Source organism: Crocuta crocuta, unplaced genomic scaffold, assembly GCF_008692635.1.
Source record: "Crocuta crocuta isolate KB4526 unplaced genomic scaffold, BGI_CrCroc_1.0 scaffold83, whole genome shotgun sequence".
NCBI classification, from domain to species: Eukaryota; Metazoa; Chordata; class Mammalia; order Carnivora; family Hyaenidae; genus Crocuta; species Crocuta crocuta.
In genome coordinates, this window is record NW_027529638.1 from 4,285,996 (window position 1) to 4,308,757 (window position 22,762).

The 22,762-nt window shown below is 37.2% G+C and overlaps 1 protein-coding gene across 3 annotated transcripts in view; it reads right to left on the reverse strand.

The window, feature by feature from the left end:
* The window catches only part of UNC5C (unc-5 netrin receptor C), a 363,130-nt gene that overhangs the window by 58,834 nt on the left and 281,534 nt on the right, over positions 1-22,762 (reverse strand). For all 3 annotated transcript variants that reach the window (XM_077762331.1, XM_077762330.1, XM_077762329.1), the window contains exons 5-7: positions 19,919-20,099; positions 16,207-16,374; positions 12,974-13,138 (exon numbers count right to left, since the gene is read on the reverse strand). In XM_077762331.1, coding sequence (XP_077618457.1) covers positions 12,974-13,138; positions 16,207-16,374; positions 19,919-20,099 — 514 coding nt within the window. The remainder of the gene's footprint in view (positions 1-12,973; positions 13,139-16,206; positions 16,375-19,918; positions 20,100-22,762) is intronic.

Below are 22,762 nucleotides of genomic sequence, written 5' to 3' on the forward strand. Positions count from 1 at the left end.
TTCTAAAGTGGGGGGGTGGGGGGGGAATGTTTGGAAATGGGGCAGGGGTGGTATATTTTGGTTGTCATAATGATTAGGGTGTTGTTTGTGGTATTTAGTGAGTGAGGGCCAAGGATACTGCATGTCCTGCAATGGGAGGAACAGTCTAAAGACAAACTATCAGGGATAAAACGCACCTCCATTGGTAACAACTTCCAAAACTTTCTCTCTTGGACTGAAAGAAAGAGCAAAGACTCAGGGCTCAGGGAAGGATGCAGGACTTGCCCCAATGGCTGTGGGAGCCTGAGTAACTGCACTTTGGGGAAGCCACCTCCAGAGTGGTGCTTCTGCCATGGGAAATGCTCATGACCTATGACCCCCTTTTTTAAACGTAATTTTAAAGAACATATATTTTTCAATTGAGAGATTTTCCTGATCTGGGGGAAAAGGGATTAGAAGAAGTCTAATCCCTTAAAGGAGAGAAACTTTAAGTGAAGTTTGAAACTTGAAGCAAGTTGGAAACAGTTTGTAAACTGAACCAGAGTAGGATGTCTATTTAAAATTTTTTTTTAATGTTTATTTATTTTTGAGAGACAGACAGAGTGTGAATGGGGAGGGGCAAAGAGAAAGAAGACCCAGAATCTGAAGCAGACTCCAGGCGCTGAGCTGTCAGCACAGAGCCCAATGTGGGGCTCAAACCCACACACTGTGAGATCATGACCTGAGCAGAAGTGAGGACTCTTAACCTACTGAACCACCCAGGTGTCCCGATAGTAAGATGTCTTGAAGAGTTAGTGAAATGCTCCTTATGCTAGGAAACATCTTGTAATTGCTCAAAACATCATTTTAAGAGGTTATCTAGTCCAACCTTTTTCAGATGTGGAAACTGAGCCCCAAAGGTGAGAAGTGATGTTTTAAAGTAAACAGAAGTGTTGAGATTAAAATTTAGCTTCCACCCACACATCAATTATATGGACAGTGTGCAAGTTTTGCATATAAGACTCTCAGTGGCCCCATTCACAGGTGTATGGGCTGTAGATATGGATTGTTAATATAATGATTTTTCCATCTGATGGTGGTAAAGTGACTTGGGGAAGGAGTGACTTTTTCTATTTTTCACAAGCTCATCCTCTAGACTAGAGGTGGGGTTGCCCATAGTTTTCAGCTGATGTCTAACTATTATAAAAGAGGAGAACCCATCCCCAAGTATCTTAAAAAGGAAAGAAAGCTTTCCTTGCTTTTATACTGTAGTAAGTAGTATCAAGTTATCCTTAAGTACATGCCTTGTAGTCGTATAATAATATGTCTGAACATAGCCTATTTGGTGTGTTTATATTTGGGGAATCTCAGAAACAAAGCCAGAAACTATACATAAATGGTCATTTCTCCAATCAACAGCAACAGCTTTGATTTTTCTAGTCTTTTAAAAAATTTTCTTTTCCTATGATACAGATAATAGACAAGAGCCAAAATGAAGATGAATTTATGATTAGCTTTTTTAAGAAAGATAATATAATATATGTTTTTATAAGTACTATTGTAATAGAAAAATTATCAGGCAAATATGCTGGTGTGAGAAATGTCAGGACCTCTGAGTATCATTGGACAGGTTTAAATTCTTCAAAATCAAGCCTATGCCCTTTTTAACTCCCAGGAGTTAAAATAGATCATTCATTAAAATTTCCTATCCTAACCCTTTTCTATCTGCATACTAAGGAGCCAGAGCATAAAGTGGTGAAAGGACTTGCCTAACATCACAAGTCTGGTGAACCACCAAAGCAAAGAGGCAGATCCCACTTCTCCAGCAATAGCCTCAACAGTCTGTGTAAGTACTATCTAGGCATTAGTTAGTAAATTCAAATGAGAAGGGACAAGGATGTAATAGAGAAGGGCTTGATATGTTCATGCCTTAATTTGCAATTCAGTTGTTGAGTGAGGTAATGCTAATTATTTAAACACCTCTTCACTGGAAACAGTATCACTGATATTCATAAGAAAGCTAAAATAAGAGATTTTCATGCTTAAATGAAATGACTTCTGGGCAGCACCTTTTGTTTCAAGAGTGGGGCAAGCAAGAGGTATACTGAACTTGGGAGTTTCGACCCCTGATGTAACTGGAGAGCAATGCTAGAATGATGGAGTGGTTAATGTATTATAATCACGTTGTAATTGGCACAAAATGTTTCAGAAAGTGAATATTTAAAGGAGAAACATCATTCCCTTCAAAAACGATGCCAATAGGAAAAAAGGAATAAACACCAATAATTGCAGGGACACTACACATCAGAAGAAAATCATATTTTAAAGCAACAAAAGCAGACAACTACTTAACTTGCAGCATCCAAGAGGCCAAATGAAAAAAAGGCTTAGTACAACCTAAGCCAGACTTGGGGACTTGGCCCTTGTGCTAACCTGTGGGCTGTTTCAATTCTATGCCTCGATTTCTTCCTTTGCAAAGTAAGGTTCTTATTAGAGGATTAACAAAAGTACGATTTGTAAGGTTATTTTTTATGTTTTGAGTTTAATTAATTAAATTGAAACAAATCATTTTGCATTAGGTTGGCCGGCAGACCAAGTAGATTGGAGTCAGAAGCAATTTATGCCAGGGCCTAAAGTCAGTACATTAGATGGAAACTGACTAAAATTAAAATTAACTCTGAAATTTCTTAAAGTTAAAATACATATGACACAGTGATTTTTTTAATGGTACAGTAATTTTTCTGCCCTCCAAAGTCTGAGAACCCCTTAGCCAGATTTAAGGAATGCTCTGAAAGGAAAGTCTAGATGTAGAGGTCTGGGAATTAAAACTCTGTCTTCAGATTTGCTATCAAATCTCTGGCCAAAAAGGAGATAGATGGAGTTTTATAAGGTGTTCCAGCTTGCCCTCAAGACTTTTTCAATGTATTTCAGTATGAATCTAGTTCTGTGACCTTAATACATATAAATAGATTTTATGACACTGTGAGGATTAAACAGGATAGAGGATTAATTAATATCTTATATGCAGGCTATTAGGTAAGTTATAAATATGATACAACCCAACTGTAGTTTCTAATAGCATTAAGTGTGTTCTATAAAAGTACATGTTTTTAAATCATTAAGTTTCTGGTTAGTTTTAACATGTTTATGTGTCTGAAGTATACCAAACCATTTCATAAGATCTGTCTTCATTTTTATGATCCTAGCATTGGAAAAATCTTTATTCCCCATGGATTCTTCCTTCTCCTTGACCTGGCTGCTTGGTCTTTCTTTTTGCCAGTGGCTTTACCCACAGCCAAAATACGTGATTTTTCTCACATTTCTTCTGATGCAAATGTTCATATTAAAAATCTCAAGGGCCATTCAAAATAAACATGTCCAGATTTTGTTTTTTTCCCTTTTAGGTTGGTTCTTATCTAGTAAGCCCATCAGGACTGCACTAATGATGTCAAAGGTCAGGTCTGTCAAAGACACTCACGGTCATTTATTATAATTTACCACTCTTCTGAGGGTTTATTTATTGACAGTGGCTTAAGGAACTCCAAATAAATGAATACATAAATCCTAGGGCATGACAACAAAAATTGAAACGAACATTTGCTTATCACTGATGTCAGTTATCTAAATTGCCATAGTAATTCCCTCCCCCAGCCTCACCGGACAGTGCCTCAGGAAACTCACCCTCCCTCAACCCTGTTCCTATGGTAACAACCACACCCTTCTGAAACTGAACAGCAGGGAATTAACATCTCAGGATGTAAAAATCTTATCTCGTGACTCACAGTAGATGAAGAAACGTCTGAAATTTCACCCAACAGTTGAGTAAAATCAAACCCACAGATCAGCTTCCTAAGTGTTTTAACGTAATAGACCTCGTCCTCATCAATGGTCTTGAAGAAAAATAAACTATCAAATTCAAAGGCGATGACGCTGTAATCTGTGCTAGGGGAGATTTCTGACAGAAAAAGTGAAAGAGGAAGAGTTTTGAAGCAAAGAGGCTGATCTGTAGTATATATCACTCTATCTGCTGGATTTTTAGGTAAAAGGAAAACTTAAGCAAAAGCCCTGGTCCTGCACCCATGTGACCTTGGAACAGTCTACGCTTTACTGTGGTCGTGAAACGTGCACTCTTATGGATTCCCTTGGAGTTTGCTTTCCATCCTAGAAGCTGAAGACCTTGCACTTGTCCTTTCCCACTGATTTGTTTGGGGCCCCACAGGTGTTCGGCAGGTTTCTGCGGGCTGAACTTTCTAACCACATCCCTGCTTTCAGAAACAGGAAATGTTTTACCAGAAAGGAAAAATGCTAAAGCAAACCACACTTATTATTCTGGAGACAGCAGAGCACTGTGCTGGGCAGCCAGTCCACATACAGAATATTTACTTGCCTCAGCTGGGACACCACTCGTACCAAAGGTTATACAAGCACAGCTATGACATCAACTTCTTCCAAACTGTAGATAAAAGCACTCACTGTCTGACACTCACAATTATGCTTTCCTATCAAACTGCTGTGTTGACAAGAATCTCACTGCAAACTGACTAGCACCTTCTCAAATGCCTACCGTGGCGGTTATAAACACATCATTCTAAAGTCAAGAAGAGACTATCTGTAAGGTAAATTATTTCCCCACATTAAATGCATGTAGGATTCTGGGGGTCCTGGTATGCAGTGTGTCCACACCACAATTTACACGGAGTTCTGCCACTTCCTCTGTATGTGAGAATTAATGGAAGAGCCGTGTGACATGCAAATTTTTTAATGAGTAGGAAGTGCTAAATTTGCAGACTGCGTAACATTTTAATTTCCCAAAGTCAGGAAGTTCACTGATGCAGACACAATTCTAGGCAGTTCTTATTTGTAAATTGCTATTTTAAATTTGTCTACTGCGGCATAAACCCTCTTCAGAAAGAAGTAATTCTAAATTCAGATTTGAACTGTTACACATCCCTATGTGGGACTCCAATCTTCACATGGGATTAAAAACTAAAGTTTATAGGAATAGCTCCTGTCATGTAATTATCTGAGTATATTCATAACTACAAATATACAACACTACTTCTGGACCAAGCTGCATAAATAGTTTTAGATTGCTGTATTCCCTTTCTTTCTTTCTTTCTCTTTCTTCCTTTCTTCCTTCCTTCCTTCCTTCCTTCCTTTCTTTCTTTCTTTCTTTCTTTCTTTCTTTCTTTCTTTCTTTCTTTCTTTCTTTCTTTCTTTCTTTCTTTCTTTCTCTTTCTCTCTCCCTCCCTCCCTCCCTCCCTTCCTTCCTTCCTTTCTTAATGTTTACTTATTTATTTTTGAGAGACAGAGAGAAAGAATGCGAGAGAGAGCGCAAGCACAATCATGGGAGGGGCAAAGAAAGAGAGGTAGACACAGAATCTGAAGCAGACGCCAGGCTCTGTGCTGTCAGTGCAGAGCCGGATGTGGTGCTTGAACCCACAAACAATGAGTTTCTGACCTGAGTTCAAGTCAGACGCTCAACCGACTGACTCACCCAGGTGCCCCTGGATTGCTGTTTTCTAAAGAAAGAGGTAAGCATGGATTAAAGCATTATATGCCAACCATGACAATGTAGATGTTCTACCAATTTATTATAGAGATTATAAGTTAAGAGTAATTGTATTTCAACTTAAAAGTAAATATTGTTATTGGCATATCATTTTTGGAGATTTTCAAGTGCTTTTTTCTTCTTCTGTATCTGTGTTCAGTGTTCTCTCAATCTCTTTCTCTCTCTGTGCCTGGAACCATTTTATGTAAATCCCACTTCAAAACTGTATTGTAGAACCAGGGGCTGCTTTTACATAATTTTAGAAGTGATATGAAGAAACCTATATGTGCAGACAGCACAACAGACCTTCTAGTATTGCCTTCTGAAGAGCATACACTATCCTATAGTATTACTAACTAAAAATAGTGACATCTGTTAAATATCTCATATCAAACATGTGTGTTTAGTTTTTTTCAAAGGTAAAAAAAACCCACCAAGTCTACCCTTTCTTGTTTGATACAATCCATACCATTTAGCATACCTAAGACCTCCATTTTTTAAAAGTTTTATCTATTTTTAATTAACAATGTTGTTTATAAACCGAAAAGGTCCAACTTCTTTCTGGAATGATAATTGACTCTGATGTCTTAATCATTCATTCCAGTGAAATAACACAATATTTGGAAGTTCTTAATCTGAATGTAGGCCCCCCAGCATAGGAACTACTTTTTCACGACAATGAACGTATATCCAGTGTAACATATCTATGATATTTATTACACTTCAGTATCAACTAATGTGTATGGATGGCCTAAAAAATTTAGTGGGGCTTCTGAAATTGCTTAAAGACCATGACCTCGTTTCGCAAATGAAATTACACAGCAGCATATAATGAATCCAATTCATCAAACAGTTTAAGAATAAGTGTGCTTGCAAGAACAGAGTGATATGTATATAATAGGCAACTGGGAAATAATGCAAATCTATAACTCAGTTCCAAATGCCCATGTCTTTGAAATCCTTTTATATATGCAATTGATTTACTGGCTGTAAGTAATTCTTGCCACCCAGGGTTTTATACAACTAGAGTTTTATGCAAATACTTTTTTGGTAATCAAATTTGAATCGAATCTAATTTGAATCAAGAGGACCAATTTTTCAGAACTAGTCACTGATATTGCTCAATCTCAAATCCCAACATTCCTGCTTCCAGGATCATGCAGTTGTTCTTGCCAATCTTCAACACCTCCTTTTTAATTTTTTTTTAAAGTCAGTTATAATTATAAACCTAATGAAAAGCCAAGTATAAAGCACATGGTGAATAAAAATCATATTGAAAGAGAAAAAAAATTACCTGCAATCTCACCGGCCAAACATAAATGCATACATTTTATTCGTCTTAAGCTAACTTTTACGTAGTTATGACTACATGCATTTATAAATCCATATTCTGCTTTTCCATGTTAAGCCATCACAAACATGTTAGCGGCTGCATGATATTCCATGTTATGTAAGTGCTCTAATACTGAATTTTCAGGTTTTGCATTTTTTTTACAATAAATTACATGGAATATGTAATATATTTGATATATTTGGCATATATCTTCTTAAGTATTCAGATAATTGCTTAAAATTTATTCACTAAAGTAGGATTACTGGACCAAAGGGTATAAATAATTTGAATATTTTTTTAAATGTTTATTTTATTTTTGATAGAGAGAGACAGAGTGTGAACAGGAGAGGAGTGGAGAGAGAGGAAAACACGGATTCTGAAGCAGGCTCCAGGCTCTGAGCTGTCAGCACAGAGCCCAATGCGGGGCTCGAATCCATGAACTGTGAGATCACGACCTAAGCCGAAGTTGGATACTTAACCGACTAAACCATCCAGGCGCCCCTAGGGCATAAACAATTTGAAAGCTCTTAACTCATATTGTCAAATTGCTTCCCCAAATAATTATAAAATTTGTATTCCTATTAATAAAATATAAGAGACTCTACTCCACACACATTTGTTAACATTTAGCAGTATTACACCTTTAAAATACTCAATAATCTTATAAGGAACTCTCAAACTTTTGATTAAAAATTTCATTTTGCAGTGGGGAAACTTGTATTTTCTAAAGTGTCTTAAACACAAAACTGAGAATGTGATAAACAATTTAGAAAACTTGTAATTATTCAATAGAAAATTAAACATTCTAAAAACTACAGAGTCTAAGAAAAACAAAAAACTAAATTAAAACTACGAGCAAAACCAATCTCTGATATGGGTTAGTTAGGCATAATGGGAGATGGAATTGAATTAACAATGGCCCAATTAGATAGTCAAAGCTATTAATTGAACCAGATGTTAATTGACTGAGCCATTCAGGTGCCCCTAACTGAACATTTTAAACTAAAGTTTGAACTATCCTTTAAGTTCTACTTTTTATCTTTCATATCTTTATGAATTTAAGTATAATCCAGTATAAAACCAGATTTTCTACTACAATTTTGAACTTCCTTTAACAGGTAATTGTTTCTTCTTTTTAAATGTTTGTTAGTTTGTTTGTTTATTTTTGAGAGAGGGAGAGAGAGATTGTGCAAGTGGGGGAGGGGCAGAGAGAAAGGGAGACACAGAATCCAAAGCAGGCTCCTGGCTCTGCGCTGCCAGCACAGAGCCCGACATGGGACTCAAACTCACAAACTGCAAGATCATGACCTGAGCTGAAGTCGGACACTTAATCGACGAGCCATCCGGGTATCCCCTTAACAGGTAAATTTAACTCATTTACATTAGTACCCTTGATATATGATGATCCTCAGTATATACCACTTAATTAGTGTTTTCATTTACCATATTTTTCTTTATTTTATTTCTACTCTTAAAAATCTTATTTTGAATTTATATACTCACCTTTTACCTGTCAGTCATAATATTATAACTAGTAAACTTGAATCAATAAAATTTAATGCAAGTAGTGTTACTTTTTTTTTTTTTAACTGAACACTATATGGAAATTAGAAACATTTAACTTTGATCACACTTTCCCATACACTGTGTTAATATTGTCTATAACTTAGTTCCATCTTATTTTCATTTTATTCTGTGTCCCTTAATTGGTCTGTCTCTTATTTTTAAAGAATCAATTTCTGTTTTATATTTTTAGTAGTCTACTCAGTGAGAGTTTGTGAGTAGTAAGCCTTCTCTGTCTTGATTGTCTGAAAATATTTTTAATTTTGCTTTCTTGAGCAAATTTGGATTTTCTCATTCTATTTTACATGTGTTTTTACCTCCCTTTTATAAAATCACTCACTTTATCTTCCCTGTATTCTGAAATGTTTCGTGAGATCTTCATTCCAATTTACTAATTTTCCCTTTAGCTTTATCTAAAGTTGCCTTGGACCTGACTTTTAACCTCCCACTGAGTTTTAGCTTTCAATTATGTTTACCTTTCTAGGCATTCCCTTTAATTTCCTCCCAAATCTGTCTAATCTTTTTTGCAACATTCTATTCTTGCTTTTGTGCTTATATTCTTTTTAAAAATACAATTTGTGTTTTTCCTTTCATTTACTTTATAGTCTCATTCAGATAGCTTTGAGTCCATGTTACGAGAATGCTAACTTACTTATTTACTCTGTTGCGCACTCTCTCTTGCAACAGACTATTCCCCTTGGGTGCTGTGAAACTGTATTGCGTAATCTCATTTTCAGGACTGGGCTACTTTGGTCATAGGCCAATGCATGTGGGTTGTGGAAAGAACTCAAGAGAATGGCTTGTTGTTTGCTTCTGCTGGTACCCAAGAAATTTCACCAATTATGTTATTTACTTATCTTCTGGTTTTTAGTTCTTTAGTACTATATCTTAGACTCCATGGCAGATATGATGTAGAATAGTGGTTTTATTATAGGTTTTATTTAAGTGAGGTCTTAATTTTTAATTTCTCTGCCATGAATTTTCCTGTGGCTTCCGTGGTCTGGTGGGTAAAAAAATTCTAGTTATTTTTTATGGTGGAAGCAGCCATTTATGTGACCCAGCTTTATTTAGGGCTCTAGCTTTCGATTCTTGGCCTCAGGCTTTTGCAGACCCAGGGCCTCTGCCTCCGTGCCAAAACTAAGACTCTAACTCCCAGTCCTTAGGAACTACATCCATGTCCGATGCCCTTCTGGGTTATTCTGGTATCCACTCATGCAGTTCCCTCTCTTGATTTGAGTTCCTACTTTATTTTGAAGATTTGAGGATTTCTCTATCTTTCTTTTGAACTTGACCCATTCTTTCTCAGACACAAATATACACACACTCCATATGTGTGTGTATATGTATGCCTTTTAAGTTTTAATATTTTATTTAATATTTCTACATATTTTGAGTCAAAGGAATTTGTATTGAGGGAGGTGATTAAGGATGAAATGTGACTGAATATGAGTGTTCTCAACACATTACTGAATAAGCATTGAGAGTAATATATTCTATATATTTCACATTGTATTGTTCTTAAGTATCAATTTGGCTTTTATTTTATTATTTTGTTGTTGTTGTTGTTTATTTATTTTTGAGACAGAGAGACACAAAGACTGAGTGGGGGAGGGGCAGAGAGAGGGAGAGACAGAATCTGAAACAGGCTCCAGGCTCCAAGCTGTCAGCACAGAACTCGATGCGGGGCTCGAACTCACAAACCGTGTAATCATGACCTAAGCCGAAGACAGATGCTCAACCGACTGAGCCACCCAGGCGCCCCTCAGTTTGGCTTTTAAAATATACTACCCTGTATTATTTAGGTTCCTGAATTCTACTGACCTCTATTATATACTCCCATCTACACTCATATATATCTACATATATATCAGAATCATTTGTTTACAACTTCAAATACAAATACAATTTCAGAGGTTGTATACTTGTTTCAGTAGTAACTAGTTTTATTTTGAGATAATATTGTAATATTGTTGAAAGGCTATTAATGAATGCATCGAAGACATTAATTCTCCTAAAGTAAATAAACATAAAATAATAACTCCTAATGGTCAAGTGCAGCTTTCTGGCTAACTTTTCTACTTCTATACTATTTCTTTTTTTTTAAGTTTATTTATTTTGAGAGAGAGAGAAAGTGTGCATGTACGAGCTGGGGAGGGGCAGAAAGAGAGAGGGAAAAAGAGAATTCCAAGCAGGCTCTGCACTGTCAGCATGGAGCCCCATGTGGGGCTCAATCTCACAAACCAGGAGATCATCATGTGAGTCAAAATCAAGAATTGGATGCTTAACCATCTGAGCCTCCCGGGTGCCCCATCCTATTTCTTACTATAGACCTTGTCCCTCTTGCAATCTTGGTACTTTCACTACTAGAAAACCTTTCTTTTCCAAAATGAGGGTCAAGAGCAGTATTATTTCTTTGCAAGATTTTGGTGCATTATTATGCCAGAAACACCCAGCTTAACTGGTACGTAGAAACTATAACTTTCACTCTAAAATACTATAATTACACAGTGTAGCACTATCTCTGGTTTTTATCACTGAGGAAATCAATAGTACAGACTACAGTTTTCTGTTGCACTAGAGTAGATATAGGAGGGCGGATGAAAGAGTTTATTGACTTAGTAGGGGTGGTTACTATAGCAAATAAGAATTGTAAGAGGAAATAGATAGCTTTTCATCTGACTGATTTTAATCCAAACACTCAGATCTAACAAGAGATCTGATAAAAAAAAATAAACAAACACAACCAAACAACAAAACCTCCTCTTGTAGCCTTCTTCCCGTTCCTGATTCACACAATCACTTCATTGCCATCAGTACTGAAAGAAGTCCAATCATTTAAAAAAAAAAAGTTCTACAAATGCCATAGGAAACAAGCTAGATGCTAAAGGGATATTATGTTGTGAAAGCCTTAATTTGAATATTTCATGTTTGTATTTGACAAATGTCATAATTTAGTCCGTGTCATTTTGTGTGACCAACTAAAGGCCCAAAGTTCCATCTTGCAGCATTGTATTTCTTCTTAAGTAGGATGCTTTAGGAACTCAAAAATATGCACAATGAAAGCAGTAGGTGTTAAGTTACCCAAAGTGGGAATAGAGAATTGAGAGAGGGAGAAAAGAAGAGAGATGAGAGAGAAAGACACACAAGGAGAGAAAGAGAGTTCAAATATTGCCACTTTCTGATCACATGAATCAATTTGTTAACCACTAAAGGAAGGATATTAAATTATAAAAATATTTTAAAAAGAATGACGTGGTGTGTGCTATGTTTTTATTTTAATCCTCAACTCAAAGCCACGCCTGGAGGAACAAACCCTCTATCTCTGGATAAATGGATATAAAAACAGCTATATTCTTTTCATTCTTGTATTTCTAATACAAACTTGGTGAGATGCACTGTAGCAGCCTGCAAATCATAATCAGAAGCTGTGCTTTACACCCAGCAGCAGCCAGTCCTCAAAGAATACAACATACTGTGGGCAGAAAAACAAGAAGCCTTTTGGATTTTTATTCTGTAAAAATTCTATCAGCAACGTAATTACTTATTTGTATTTTAAGTAAGGTTTCTTTTTAAAGGTCCTTGTGTGTATAGAAGCTGGAAGGTAAAAAGAATGTCATAAATGTGGCAAAAGGGAAATATTCTATTCTTAAACGACAAACACAAATACTTCTACACAAATATATTTGGGTTGCCTGTATTCTGCAAGCAATTTGTAATATGTTATAAGAAATGTCAACATCTGGCTGCTATTAGTGAAGATCCAAGGATAGCACATTGTTTGATCCATTCATCGGTAGAGGCGTGACAATTATTAATACCTTATTTCATGGTCATGGAAGATGGTAAACTTTGTACATCTAAGGGCTCCACCATTAAAGGGGTAAGAGTGTACAAATATGAAAATGAAACTATCAACTCGTTAAGGAAATCTAAGAAACAAAACCATGAAAAGTGGGGGATATTTCGCCTACAGTATCCATTATATTCCTGAGCTAATCTTCCCCACTGATTTAAACATTTTTTGTTTTATTAACATTATTTGCTTTAAACAAACATTAACACAAACCTCGAATTTTTAAGGACCTGTGGAGATGTTCCCACTAAGCATGTGTTGTAAATTGGTAAACTGCAGGACCACTTCCTGTCCTTTATATATATTTTACATCCTGGACATTGGTTCAGTAATGGCCATGAATTAACATAAATATCTTACTTTTTTGAAGCCATGTGATTCTGCTACGAGGTACATAGGGTGCACTTTTATGCATTCTAATAAAGCTGACTAATGGCTCCCAGGTCAAAGAATGATAGTTTCCCCATGGAAATGACTAGCTCACTCTTTGCTCATGGGAAAACAATACTGTGTACGTCCTTTGTTAACTGGACAATTATTATCCATTTAAGTTCTTTGGAGATTAGTTCTTTCAATTCTGAGACAGAGCTACTACAGTGGTAATTACTGCATTATTTGTGTTGTTCAGAATTCTTAATTTCTAATATTTCCCTCCAAGAAATTCACATGTTTAAATCTCAGGCCTCCCAACCACTGTTTGCTCAAGTAGACTTACTCTGCATGCACAGCCCATCAGTGCAGTTCTTGGATTGCAAGACGAGGCCATCACAGTCCTTGCCTCCATTCTTGGGGGCTGGTGCCGTGCACTCCCTCCTGCGCCAGTGTGTGCACTCGGTCCCACAAGTAGACCACTTGCTCCATGAAGTCCACCTGCCATCCACTGCCACACACACACACAAAAACCAGCATAAGGTCAGAGGGAGAAGCAGCTGCTTGAGGGGAGAAGGGAGTACAGCTCAAGTAAATATATATATATAACATATATATATGTATTCACATATTTATGTTATATATATATATGATTATATAACCAAAACAGCAAAGTAGAAAATTGAAGAAAATGCCCCATCAAAGATTACTGCATTAATGTCATCTTCTGGGAGCTGAGCATGCTCTACGTATGTTGTACGTTGTCAGGGTTCTGAGAAATTTTCTTTCTTGGGTGTGTGACTGTTTCCTTACTGATCAAGCCAAGGAATGCTTAAAGGGACACACAGAAAGCAAAGTTGTCACCAGGAGCTGGTGAGGACCAGGAGGTACATAAAGGTAGATCGTGATAGTGCCTTTTTTAATATTAAAAGGGAAGCTTTCGGATTTTGTATTGAAAATTAGGGGATGTCTTTTTGAATCCAAGATTTCTTTGCACATAGTGTCATGTGATCTGTACAAGTAAACCTGTGTAAGAATATGGAGAAGAGGTTGGTACAATGGGGAAGAAATCTATATATCCACCCCAAAACCAACCCATCCATCCATCCATCCATCCATCCATCCATCCATCCATCCATCCATCCATATCTGTCTATCTATCTATCCATGCATCCATCCATCCATCTATTCTCTATACATGCTTTAAATACTTTTTGTTTTATTTTTTCATCCAGGCAACTTGACTCTGTTCTGCAATGCTTTGCTGAAATGACTATATTATTCTCCACTTATTATTTGATGATTCCATTCCATTATTTCTATTTTTATTTTACAAATAATATTTGTACAGATTCCTAACTTTTTGCTGTGGCTCAGTCATTTAGAATTGACTAACTTTCTTTCTAATTTTTGTGTCTGACTTGTCAGTAATTTCAATGATACTAAGCTATATGTTTTCTTTTTTTAATGTTTATTTATTTTTGAGAGACAGAGCGTGAGCAGGGGAAGGGCAGAGAGAGAAGGGGACACAGAATCTGAAGTAGGCTCCAGGCTCTGCACTGTTAGCACAGAGCCTGATGTGGGGCTCAAACTCATGAACCATGAGATCATGACCTGAGCTGAAGTCAGCCGCTTAACTAACTGAGCCACCCAGGTGCCCCTCTATCTCTGTTTTAAAAATACACAACTTAGGGGCGCCTGGGTGGCTTAGTCGGTTAAGCGTCCGACTTTCGCTTAGGTCATGATCTCGCGGTTCGTGGGTTCGAGCCCCGCGTTGGGCTCTGTGCTGACTGCCAGCTCAGAGCCTGAAGCCTGCTTCAGTCTGTGACTCTCTCTCTCTCTGACCCTCCCCTGCTCACGCTGTCTCTCTCTTTCTCTCCTAGAAATAAATAAAACATTAAAAATTAAAAAAAATAAAAAATAAAAAATAAAAATACACAACTTAAATCCTAAGTTGAAAAAATATATAGTAGATCTCACTAAAGTCACACTTTAAATATATTCTTAAGAATTTCTTGCATAAATAGGGTAAGAATATTGTACTTAAATAAAAAATTTTCCTGAAATACAAAGTAATTATGATTACCTAGAATTCAATATAAAACAATGCCAAACATCATTTATTGAACATTTAATATACATAACATCTTACACCTATATATTCATAGAAATTATATCAATTTTAAGAGTCTACACAGTTTGGAAAATCTATATGATTTCATATTCAAATTATTGTGTAAATATATTATATATTATGTGTATGGAGACATAAACATGCCCATACGGAAAAAAATGAAAAAAGCATCAATATCACAATCACACAGAGTTGGCTGTATAAGCAACTCCCAGCTATTTGGAGAAAAGACATATGCTTTGACCTAGACCAGCCCAAAGATTCCACACAGGCACACACAGGCACACTTCTATCTCAGTTCAACATACTCAATGCATTTTGAATTGTGGAAGTCAACATTTAGATAAAATATAAGAGAGTACAAGGCAAAATATTGAAATTTTAAACCTAGCTAAGTGTCAAGATTTGTTACATAAATAAAATCTCTCAAAAGATTCAGTGTGGGATATTGTTTCGATATTTGACAGTGGACACTTGGGAGTATAAAATATAGATTATATTTTTCTCTCCAGTTCATTTCTACAACCCATCTCTGAGAAAGTTTCTTTAAGGGATGAACATGACAAAAGGTAGGCAAGATAAGGGAAGTAAGGAGATCGTTTCTAAATCATGAAGGCACACAAAAAATAATGAAATTAAATAAAATAAAAAATGAAATTGGCAAATAACAGCTACCCTAAGGAATGCACTAAATTTATGGATTATTTCAAAATAATTTTAGCTTAAGTTTTCAGTATATTATGTAATTAAACATTTTTAGTTGATTTTGGTTTTGATTCTGGCAATATTAACTTCAATTTGCCTAAGGATAAGAGCTGGTGACAATATGAGACAGCATCAAAAGGTGGTCAGAAGCAGAGGGATGCAATCTTTCTATAGGTACCACTGCAAATAACTCACAGAAATTTGCAGATAATAAAGAGCTCGCTATCTTTTATTTTCAAAACCCATTAGCCCATGTGTCACAAAGTGCTGTCTTCCTTTTAATTCTTTCCAAATGTTTTATTTTCCCTTGCCCAGAACCTGCCACCAAATATCAAATATTTCAGCCTAAAACATATTCTAAATTTTAATTCCAATAATTTTCATGGCTGTCTGAAGATCAAGAGTTGTTATTCCTAAAATGTGTGGCTTTCAATGCTGTTCAAATCCCTTGAATTATAGAACCTAAAATCTAGGCTCCAGCAGTTTCATCGAGTAAGAGAGAGGGATTATGTCCATAAGTGTTTAATCTCCTGTTTTATCCTATTTTGGATGTTTGGCTAATAAAGTTAAGTGCTGTTTGGGGGCAAATGCTTGATTTCTCAGCAGTGTAAGCATTGAACGGTATGATGGATATAAATAAGGTTTATCACATATTCAGGTCAATAGGGCTTTGTTTGTATCTCCTAAAGCCATCCTAGAATGGGAGGATACGTTTGGAATGTGAACACTGTCTTACTTACCTGGGCATAAGGTGGTACAGGCAATTTTCTGCACACTCTGCCCTTCACAGAAGGCACCACCATTGAGTGGTGCTGGGTTGGTACAGGTCCTTGTGCGTTTCTGATACCCTCGTCCACAGCGGCTGTTACACACAGACCACTCTGTCCAGGTGGACCAGCCACCATTTACTGGAAGAAGGTAAATATAAAATTGAATTACATGTTTGTTCATATGCACAGACACAGAAACCGTGCACAATACATAGACAAAAACTCATCTGCTAAGTGACCATAAAAAAATCTAAAATTTCAAAGCTAGAAGAGACGTTCGGCATCATTTCACTCAGTTTTACTGCAACGCTGAAGAATCTAAGCATAGAGATAAATAAAATGAATTACCAAAATGTACTCACCGACTCAGAAGAGTAAATAGAACCATGTTCTATTTTTCTTGGCTACTTAAAAAATACATTCCCCTTACCTAGTCAAGCTTTAAAAATTATTTTTGACAGCTTATCTCAATAATAAATGTTTACATCCTTATGCCAAGGCTGCAGGTGGATCTGAAGCATGAGAACTGAAAAAAATCATGCATCTCTTTCTTAATAGCAGATGATTATTTTTCTTCAGCACATGTAAACCTTACAACCTTTTCAGAACTTTTGGTCAGTTTCATTAACTAACGCAGTGAATCTGGTTAAAAAATAAAGTCTTATATTGCTAGGTTTTAAACTAATTGAGTAGCTATTTGACTGGATTGGCAATTAGTTTATGTAATTGAAATGGACATCTATTCTGTGTGTAAAAGCCAATTATGGTGTTTGATGGAGAGTTCAGTGTAGGTGTGGTTATAAAACCTACATTCTATCACTCTGTTCACTAGTTACTGCCGGAGATCTCCTTCTAGAAAACATTCTAATATATTTTAGGACTTCTAGATTAAATTATTGTAATTAAGCATTTTCTATCAAAAATCATTTGCTGGTCGTTAAAACCTGACATAACTAGTATAAGTGTCTGCCTCCTGATCATAAAGATCAGCTGGACACTCAGATAGCACACACCTTATTTGTATACATCACATGCCAGACATCTCCTCTTCTAGAAATCTATGCAATGCAATGGGAAAAATTATGAATATGTTATACATACAGACACAGACAAAAGAAGTTTTCATTGCAGAGTTACTTTCTCTATAAAGATAAATAATTGTAAACAACTATAGTGTTCAACGACAGGAAAATGTAAAAGTAAATGTATGTTCATGCAATTGACACCTAGGCAACCATTAAAAATGGTGCCATAGAAATCTATTTAATAATACACAAATCCTTGAACATCATGTTTTAAGTAAAAATATATATAATATCCCTTACTTTAAAAATCTTATCTAGGCATGAAAATACCAGTAGTATATGTATCAATCTTTTTGAAAGCTATTTCTGGATGACAAGGTGACAGGATTATTGGCATTTTCTTCTTTGACCTTTTCTGTGTTTCCTAAATTTCCTATAACAGATATATATTTGCAATCTAAAAATGATACTAACAAAAATAAATATAAATTTTTAAATATTTATATAAGTACAACAGACTCAAAAATGAAATACTCATTAGATGTATATGTTTTGGTATAAACTTCTGGCAAGCCTAATCTATGAGCCTTGGACGACTTACTTTCTGAGGCCATGGAAAGGACAAACGGATGGTTGACAGGCTGTGTTTCAGTTAGTGTTCCAAAAAGCAACTTAACTTGCTCAGCTTTACAAAACCCAATGTCATGGAAATGTCGGTTTAAACTGATTACTGGCATACTGGCGAGCCAATATTTGGGGTTATAGCATCCATATACTGCTCTGATAGGATTTTAGTGAGAAATGAATAATCATAAGCTTCTAGGAAAAAAAAGGAATGTAAAAGCCCTAGACTTATTCTCTCATTTTACAGAGAAAGACATGAGGGTTCTTAGCATCCTGGTCAAGTGACCAACTGAAGGTCAGTTACTAGAACCAGTCCTAGAGCACAAGACTCTTGACCCCAAAGGTCCAATGGTGTTTTTTGAACTCAAAATGCCTACATTCCTTTGGTTTGATTCTGTCTGAAAACGTTAGCTTGCATTTATAGATACTGAAAGCCTGCTACATACAGGCGAAAAGATTGGCATGTATGTTAAACATCTATACAGTACATAGATAGTCCATCTTTTATTAGTTAATCCATGATTCCTACATGCTGGGATGTGTGCCATTCTCTTTTGTGCTTCAAATGCTGTTAATCAAGTTGTTCAGTCAGTTTAGAAAAAGACAAAAAGTAGGAATCATTTCACTGTGACTGAAGAGAGGCAACTACTTACAATTTAACATAGCCATTATCTTGATGAGGAAATTAAACCTCAGAGTATTCAGAGGATTAAAAAATTGTATGTATCTGTCTTGGAATGAAAAAGAGAGATTTAAAGCGTCACAATATTCAGCCTCTGGAACTCACGTGGTTTCCGTTTCTCATACCTCCCCACAGCATGAGGACATCCATCCAATGGCACTATCTGCACTACGTACCAGGAGCCAGATACCAGCAAATGGCTGATCTTCCTTCGCAGTCATCTAGACACAAAGGCCCCTGGAATGTCCTTTTGCACTGATACAGCCATGAAAAGCCTCCTTAAGTTCTAAGTAGTGGTGACGACACAGGCGTCTCATTTAAGAGGGCGTATACCCTCAAAATGCTTCCCAGGGTTGTTCAGTTTCCTCTGACACAATAAATCACCAAGACTGTGAGGACCTACTGTCTGTCCAACACTGTGAGAAATACATTAATACGCAGAGCAGTCTCGCAGTCTATAGTGGAGCTTAACGCACAGCTGGGGAGATGAAACTGCCCATAAAATGACTGGAAGACAACTGAGTGCTATACCGCAAGGAGAAAAGCATCAGACGCTACAGCAAAATTGGGTGCAAAACGGTTGAGTATTTCTAGAGAATATTAGGTCCAATTGGATATGAGCTGGACTAGAAAGGGCGAGAGAACAGAAGGGAAGCTTCCCGAAGAAGTCATTATGTTGAAACTTGCTGTGGTTAGGAGTAGGGCCACAGCATAGCAGTGCTCACCTTCACTCTAAGTAGCCCCCACAGAGCGTGAAAAGCGAGTTCCAGGAAGTCAACATTGTTCTGATGTATCTGGGGAACAGGTCTGCTCCAGTTTACCTGACTGAGTGTCCAAAGCTGACTGCGCGTCAGCAGGCTGACATAAGCATCTTCATTTCCAAACTCACTCTTGATCTGGGTGGTCCGGGTACGGACGAGGGGGCACACTTCGAAGGGTGGGAGAATCTGCTGGCTGTGATGCAGGTACTCAGGTAGATTTCCTTCACTTTCCCATAAGCTGACTGACCAAGAGCTAGGAATTCCCAAGTTCTAGTCTTTTTATGCCTGTCAGGGAAGCAGTTAAACCTCACTGCTGAAGCCGGAAGGTGGCAGTGGTGACTGAAAATGGGTGATGGGCACTGAGGAGGGCATTTGCTGGGCTGAGCACTGGGTGTTCTACGTAAGCGATGAATCACAGGAATCTGCTCTCAAAGTCAAGAGCACACTGTATACAATGTATGTCAGCTAACTTGACAATGAATTATATCAAAAAAAGAAAAAAGAAAAGGGGCCTCTCGCTTGATAATTTAAGTTAAAATGAGAAACTGTAGTTTGACATGAACTAGAATGAGACTCCACAGCTCACTCACCATAGACTATGACAGTTGCAGTCGTGCTTTTCCTCTTGGCAACAATGTTTTTGGCAACACAAGTATAGTTTGCAGTATCTGAGAGGCGGGCCTGCTTTATGATGAGGTTGTGATCAATAGTAATATAAAAATTCCGGTCTTCAACAGGATCAATTATGTCTTCATTTTTCAACCATTCCACCTAAAGACGCACAACAGAAATAGGTAAGTCCCCAGGACGGACCCCTCAATGGCTGTCTGTCCTAACCTGTGTTTTAGAATTTATATGACATGGCTCCATACTATGAATTCAGCAATCAGGGAGGAAGTAACTTTCTGAGGTCAAGTGAAGTATCACTCACCTGCCAAACATGCTGATTCTGTCTGTGCTACATTATTCTCAAATGTCAATGAACCAACTGGGAAATACAGTGTCCAAATTGTTTTCGCTTTGCCCTGCAGGCAGGAACAGGGAATATGCACTGCCAAGTTCAGAACCCAATCAAAAATAATGGGCTAAGCGTTTCAAACTGAACTCAAACCTTTTGCTATTTGATTTGTTTACTCTTGGCAACTTGCTGCTTTTCACAAAAGAATATAAAGACTTAAAAAAGCTCAAAAGGCATCTTCGACATCATGTAGCTCTAATAAACCAACATTTGGATGATTTACATGTAACCTTGCTGAAACATATGGATTAAATTTCCCCAAAAATGCACTTACTTTAAAATGTAGCAAACACATATTTGGAGATGCGTTTAAGCCAAAATACTTAGGGGAGAAAACGTTTCGTATCAACTTTCAATATAATCCAAATAGAGTATATATCATACTCAAAGCTCTCCTTTTCTATATCACTAGCAACAAATCTTTGACTCATGGTTTGCTTCTGGGGAACCTGACCTAAGACATGACTGTTCAAAACTACTGGACTACTTTTTCCATGCATATCACATCAATTTAGTAAAAGCAATATTATCCTTACAGAATGAAAGGAGGGAGATATATCTGTATAAATTGTCCTTATGGTGGATAATCTATTTCTTGTTCTATAAATTGCTGTTGCTGCTGCTTTTTTCTTCTATGCAAAGGTTTTTCCATAAAGCAAAAACAACACTGATATTTGCCACACTTAAACTTTTCTTTTGCGCGGCTGTGTGGATATGGATACAACTAATCTTTAGTGGTAGACAGTCAATACTGTTGCTATTTTCAAAGTCTGAAGGAGTATCTCCAGCATCATAAGGGGTCTGGAAATTAATCTCTAAATCTGCCATTGGGCTTGACTTCGTACAGCTCTAAATTACATCCAACAGAGGGACTCTAAAATAATGCTCATCTAATCCTTAGAAGAGAGACCATGTTTTAAAGGGGGAAACATTTAAAAACCAACAACAATCCTGAAATAAACATTTGAGGATGTAGATAAGATCAGCTATTTGTGGTGATACAAATTTTGAAATGGCAAAAGCCTCTTGGCATTTATACTATGGTAGTGATAAATAGAATTGAGTCCATCTGAAATGGTGAAGTTTTAAAACATGCATTTTGTTTTCAAATACAGACACCACATTCAGTCAGGGCCATGCCTGGATATATCTGACCTGATACACTCTCTTGACTTGGATTTTCTCAAAATCTGGCCCTATGTGTACAGTGGTATGATCTGGCTAGAAGTCCAAGGGGGAAGGTAGCAAAATTCATACTGCTACAAAGTATGATAATTACTATTAATTATCATCAATGATAATTGAAAGCAGACGTTAATTTTCTAATCTAATCTTTACCTAGGCCATTCTACTCTATGCCATTCTAAAGAGAGCTTTCCACTGATAGAAGGCACTGTTGGGCTCTCCTAAGTTGATCTTGGATCCCTCCTATGAGAGAAGAGCGAGAGCGAGAGCGAGAGAGAGCACAGGCTCTCAGTGCTTTTCTTTCAAGGACCCATAATTGCTACTCTTTCTTTGAAAGATGGCTCTGACATTCTTGGACTCTGCCTGGAAGTACCTAGGGGTTCACAGCTCCCCTGTCCCACAACCTCCCCCTTAGCCACTGTCTCATAGGTGTGGAGATATGCTTTGTGTCCCATTGGGGTCAGATTCTGAGCTGCTACTCTCCAGAGTTCCCCATAAGATTAAGCTGAAGCTGCCCCTTAAGATCTTGCCGGCCATCTCTATACATGCTTCTCATTTTCTCTGCTGGTGACTCCACGCAGCTATAAGGTTCTCTCTTCTATGAATGCTCCCATTAAAACAAAACAAAACAAAACAAAACAATTCTGCATTCAAATCTTGGCCTCATGGCTGGCTTCTGGAGAATCGACTGTTCTCATGGGAGAATCCATGACTGTTCAAAACTCTGGTTTCTTTTGTTTAAATCACTTCTGTTAACAACAGTGAGGTTATCCTGATCATGAGTGACATAAAGACATCCCAAGGGATACTGCAAACCACTTGTATATTTGCAAGTTTATTACATGGAAGAAAAAGAGCAATCTGCACAGTTGACAAGATATGAAAAGACTTCTGTGATAACTGGGTAAACCATCTTTACTTTCAAATACATCACTCTGCATTTTTCTCAAGTCTCTTGCTAGTTCTGGAGCAGTGAGTATGACCTGGGCTTTGACGGCCCCTGAGGAACCCGGAATGTACTGCAGAGGCCCCCAGGGCCCTGTGGAGGTCCCTGCCCTCCTCTGCAACTCTGGCTTTAACCTGAGAAGCTCTGCTTTGATATGTTCTCCTGTTTTTCATGCTGGGCTCCCTTGTAATGCCTTGTTTAAAGAAACAGAGGGTTCACTCCTGCTAGAAAATAGCTGTAGAAGTGAAAAGGCGAGCCATGGCTCCTCTGGCTTCTGGTAACTTG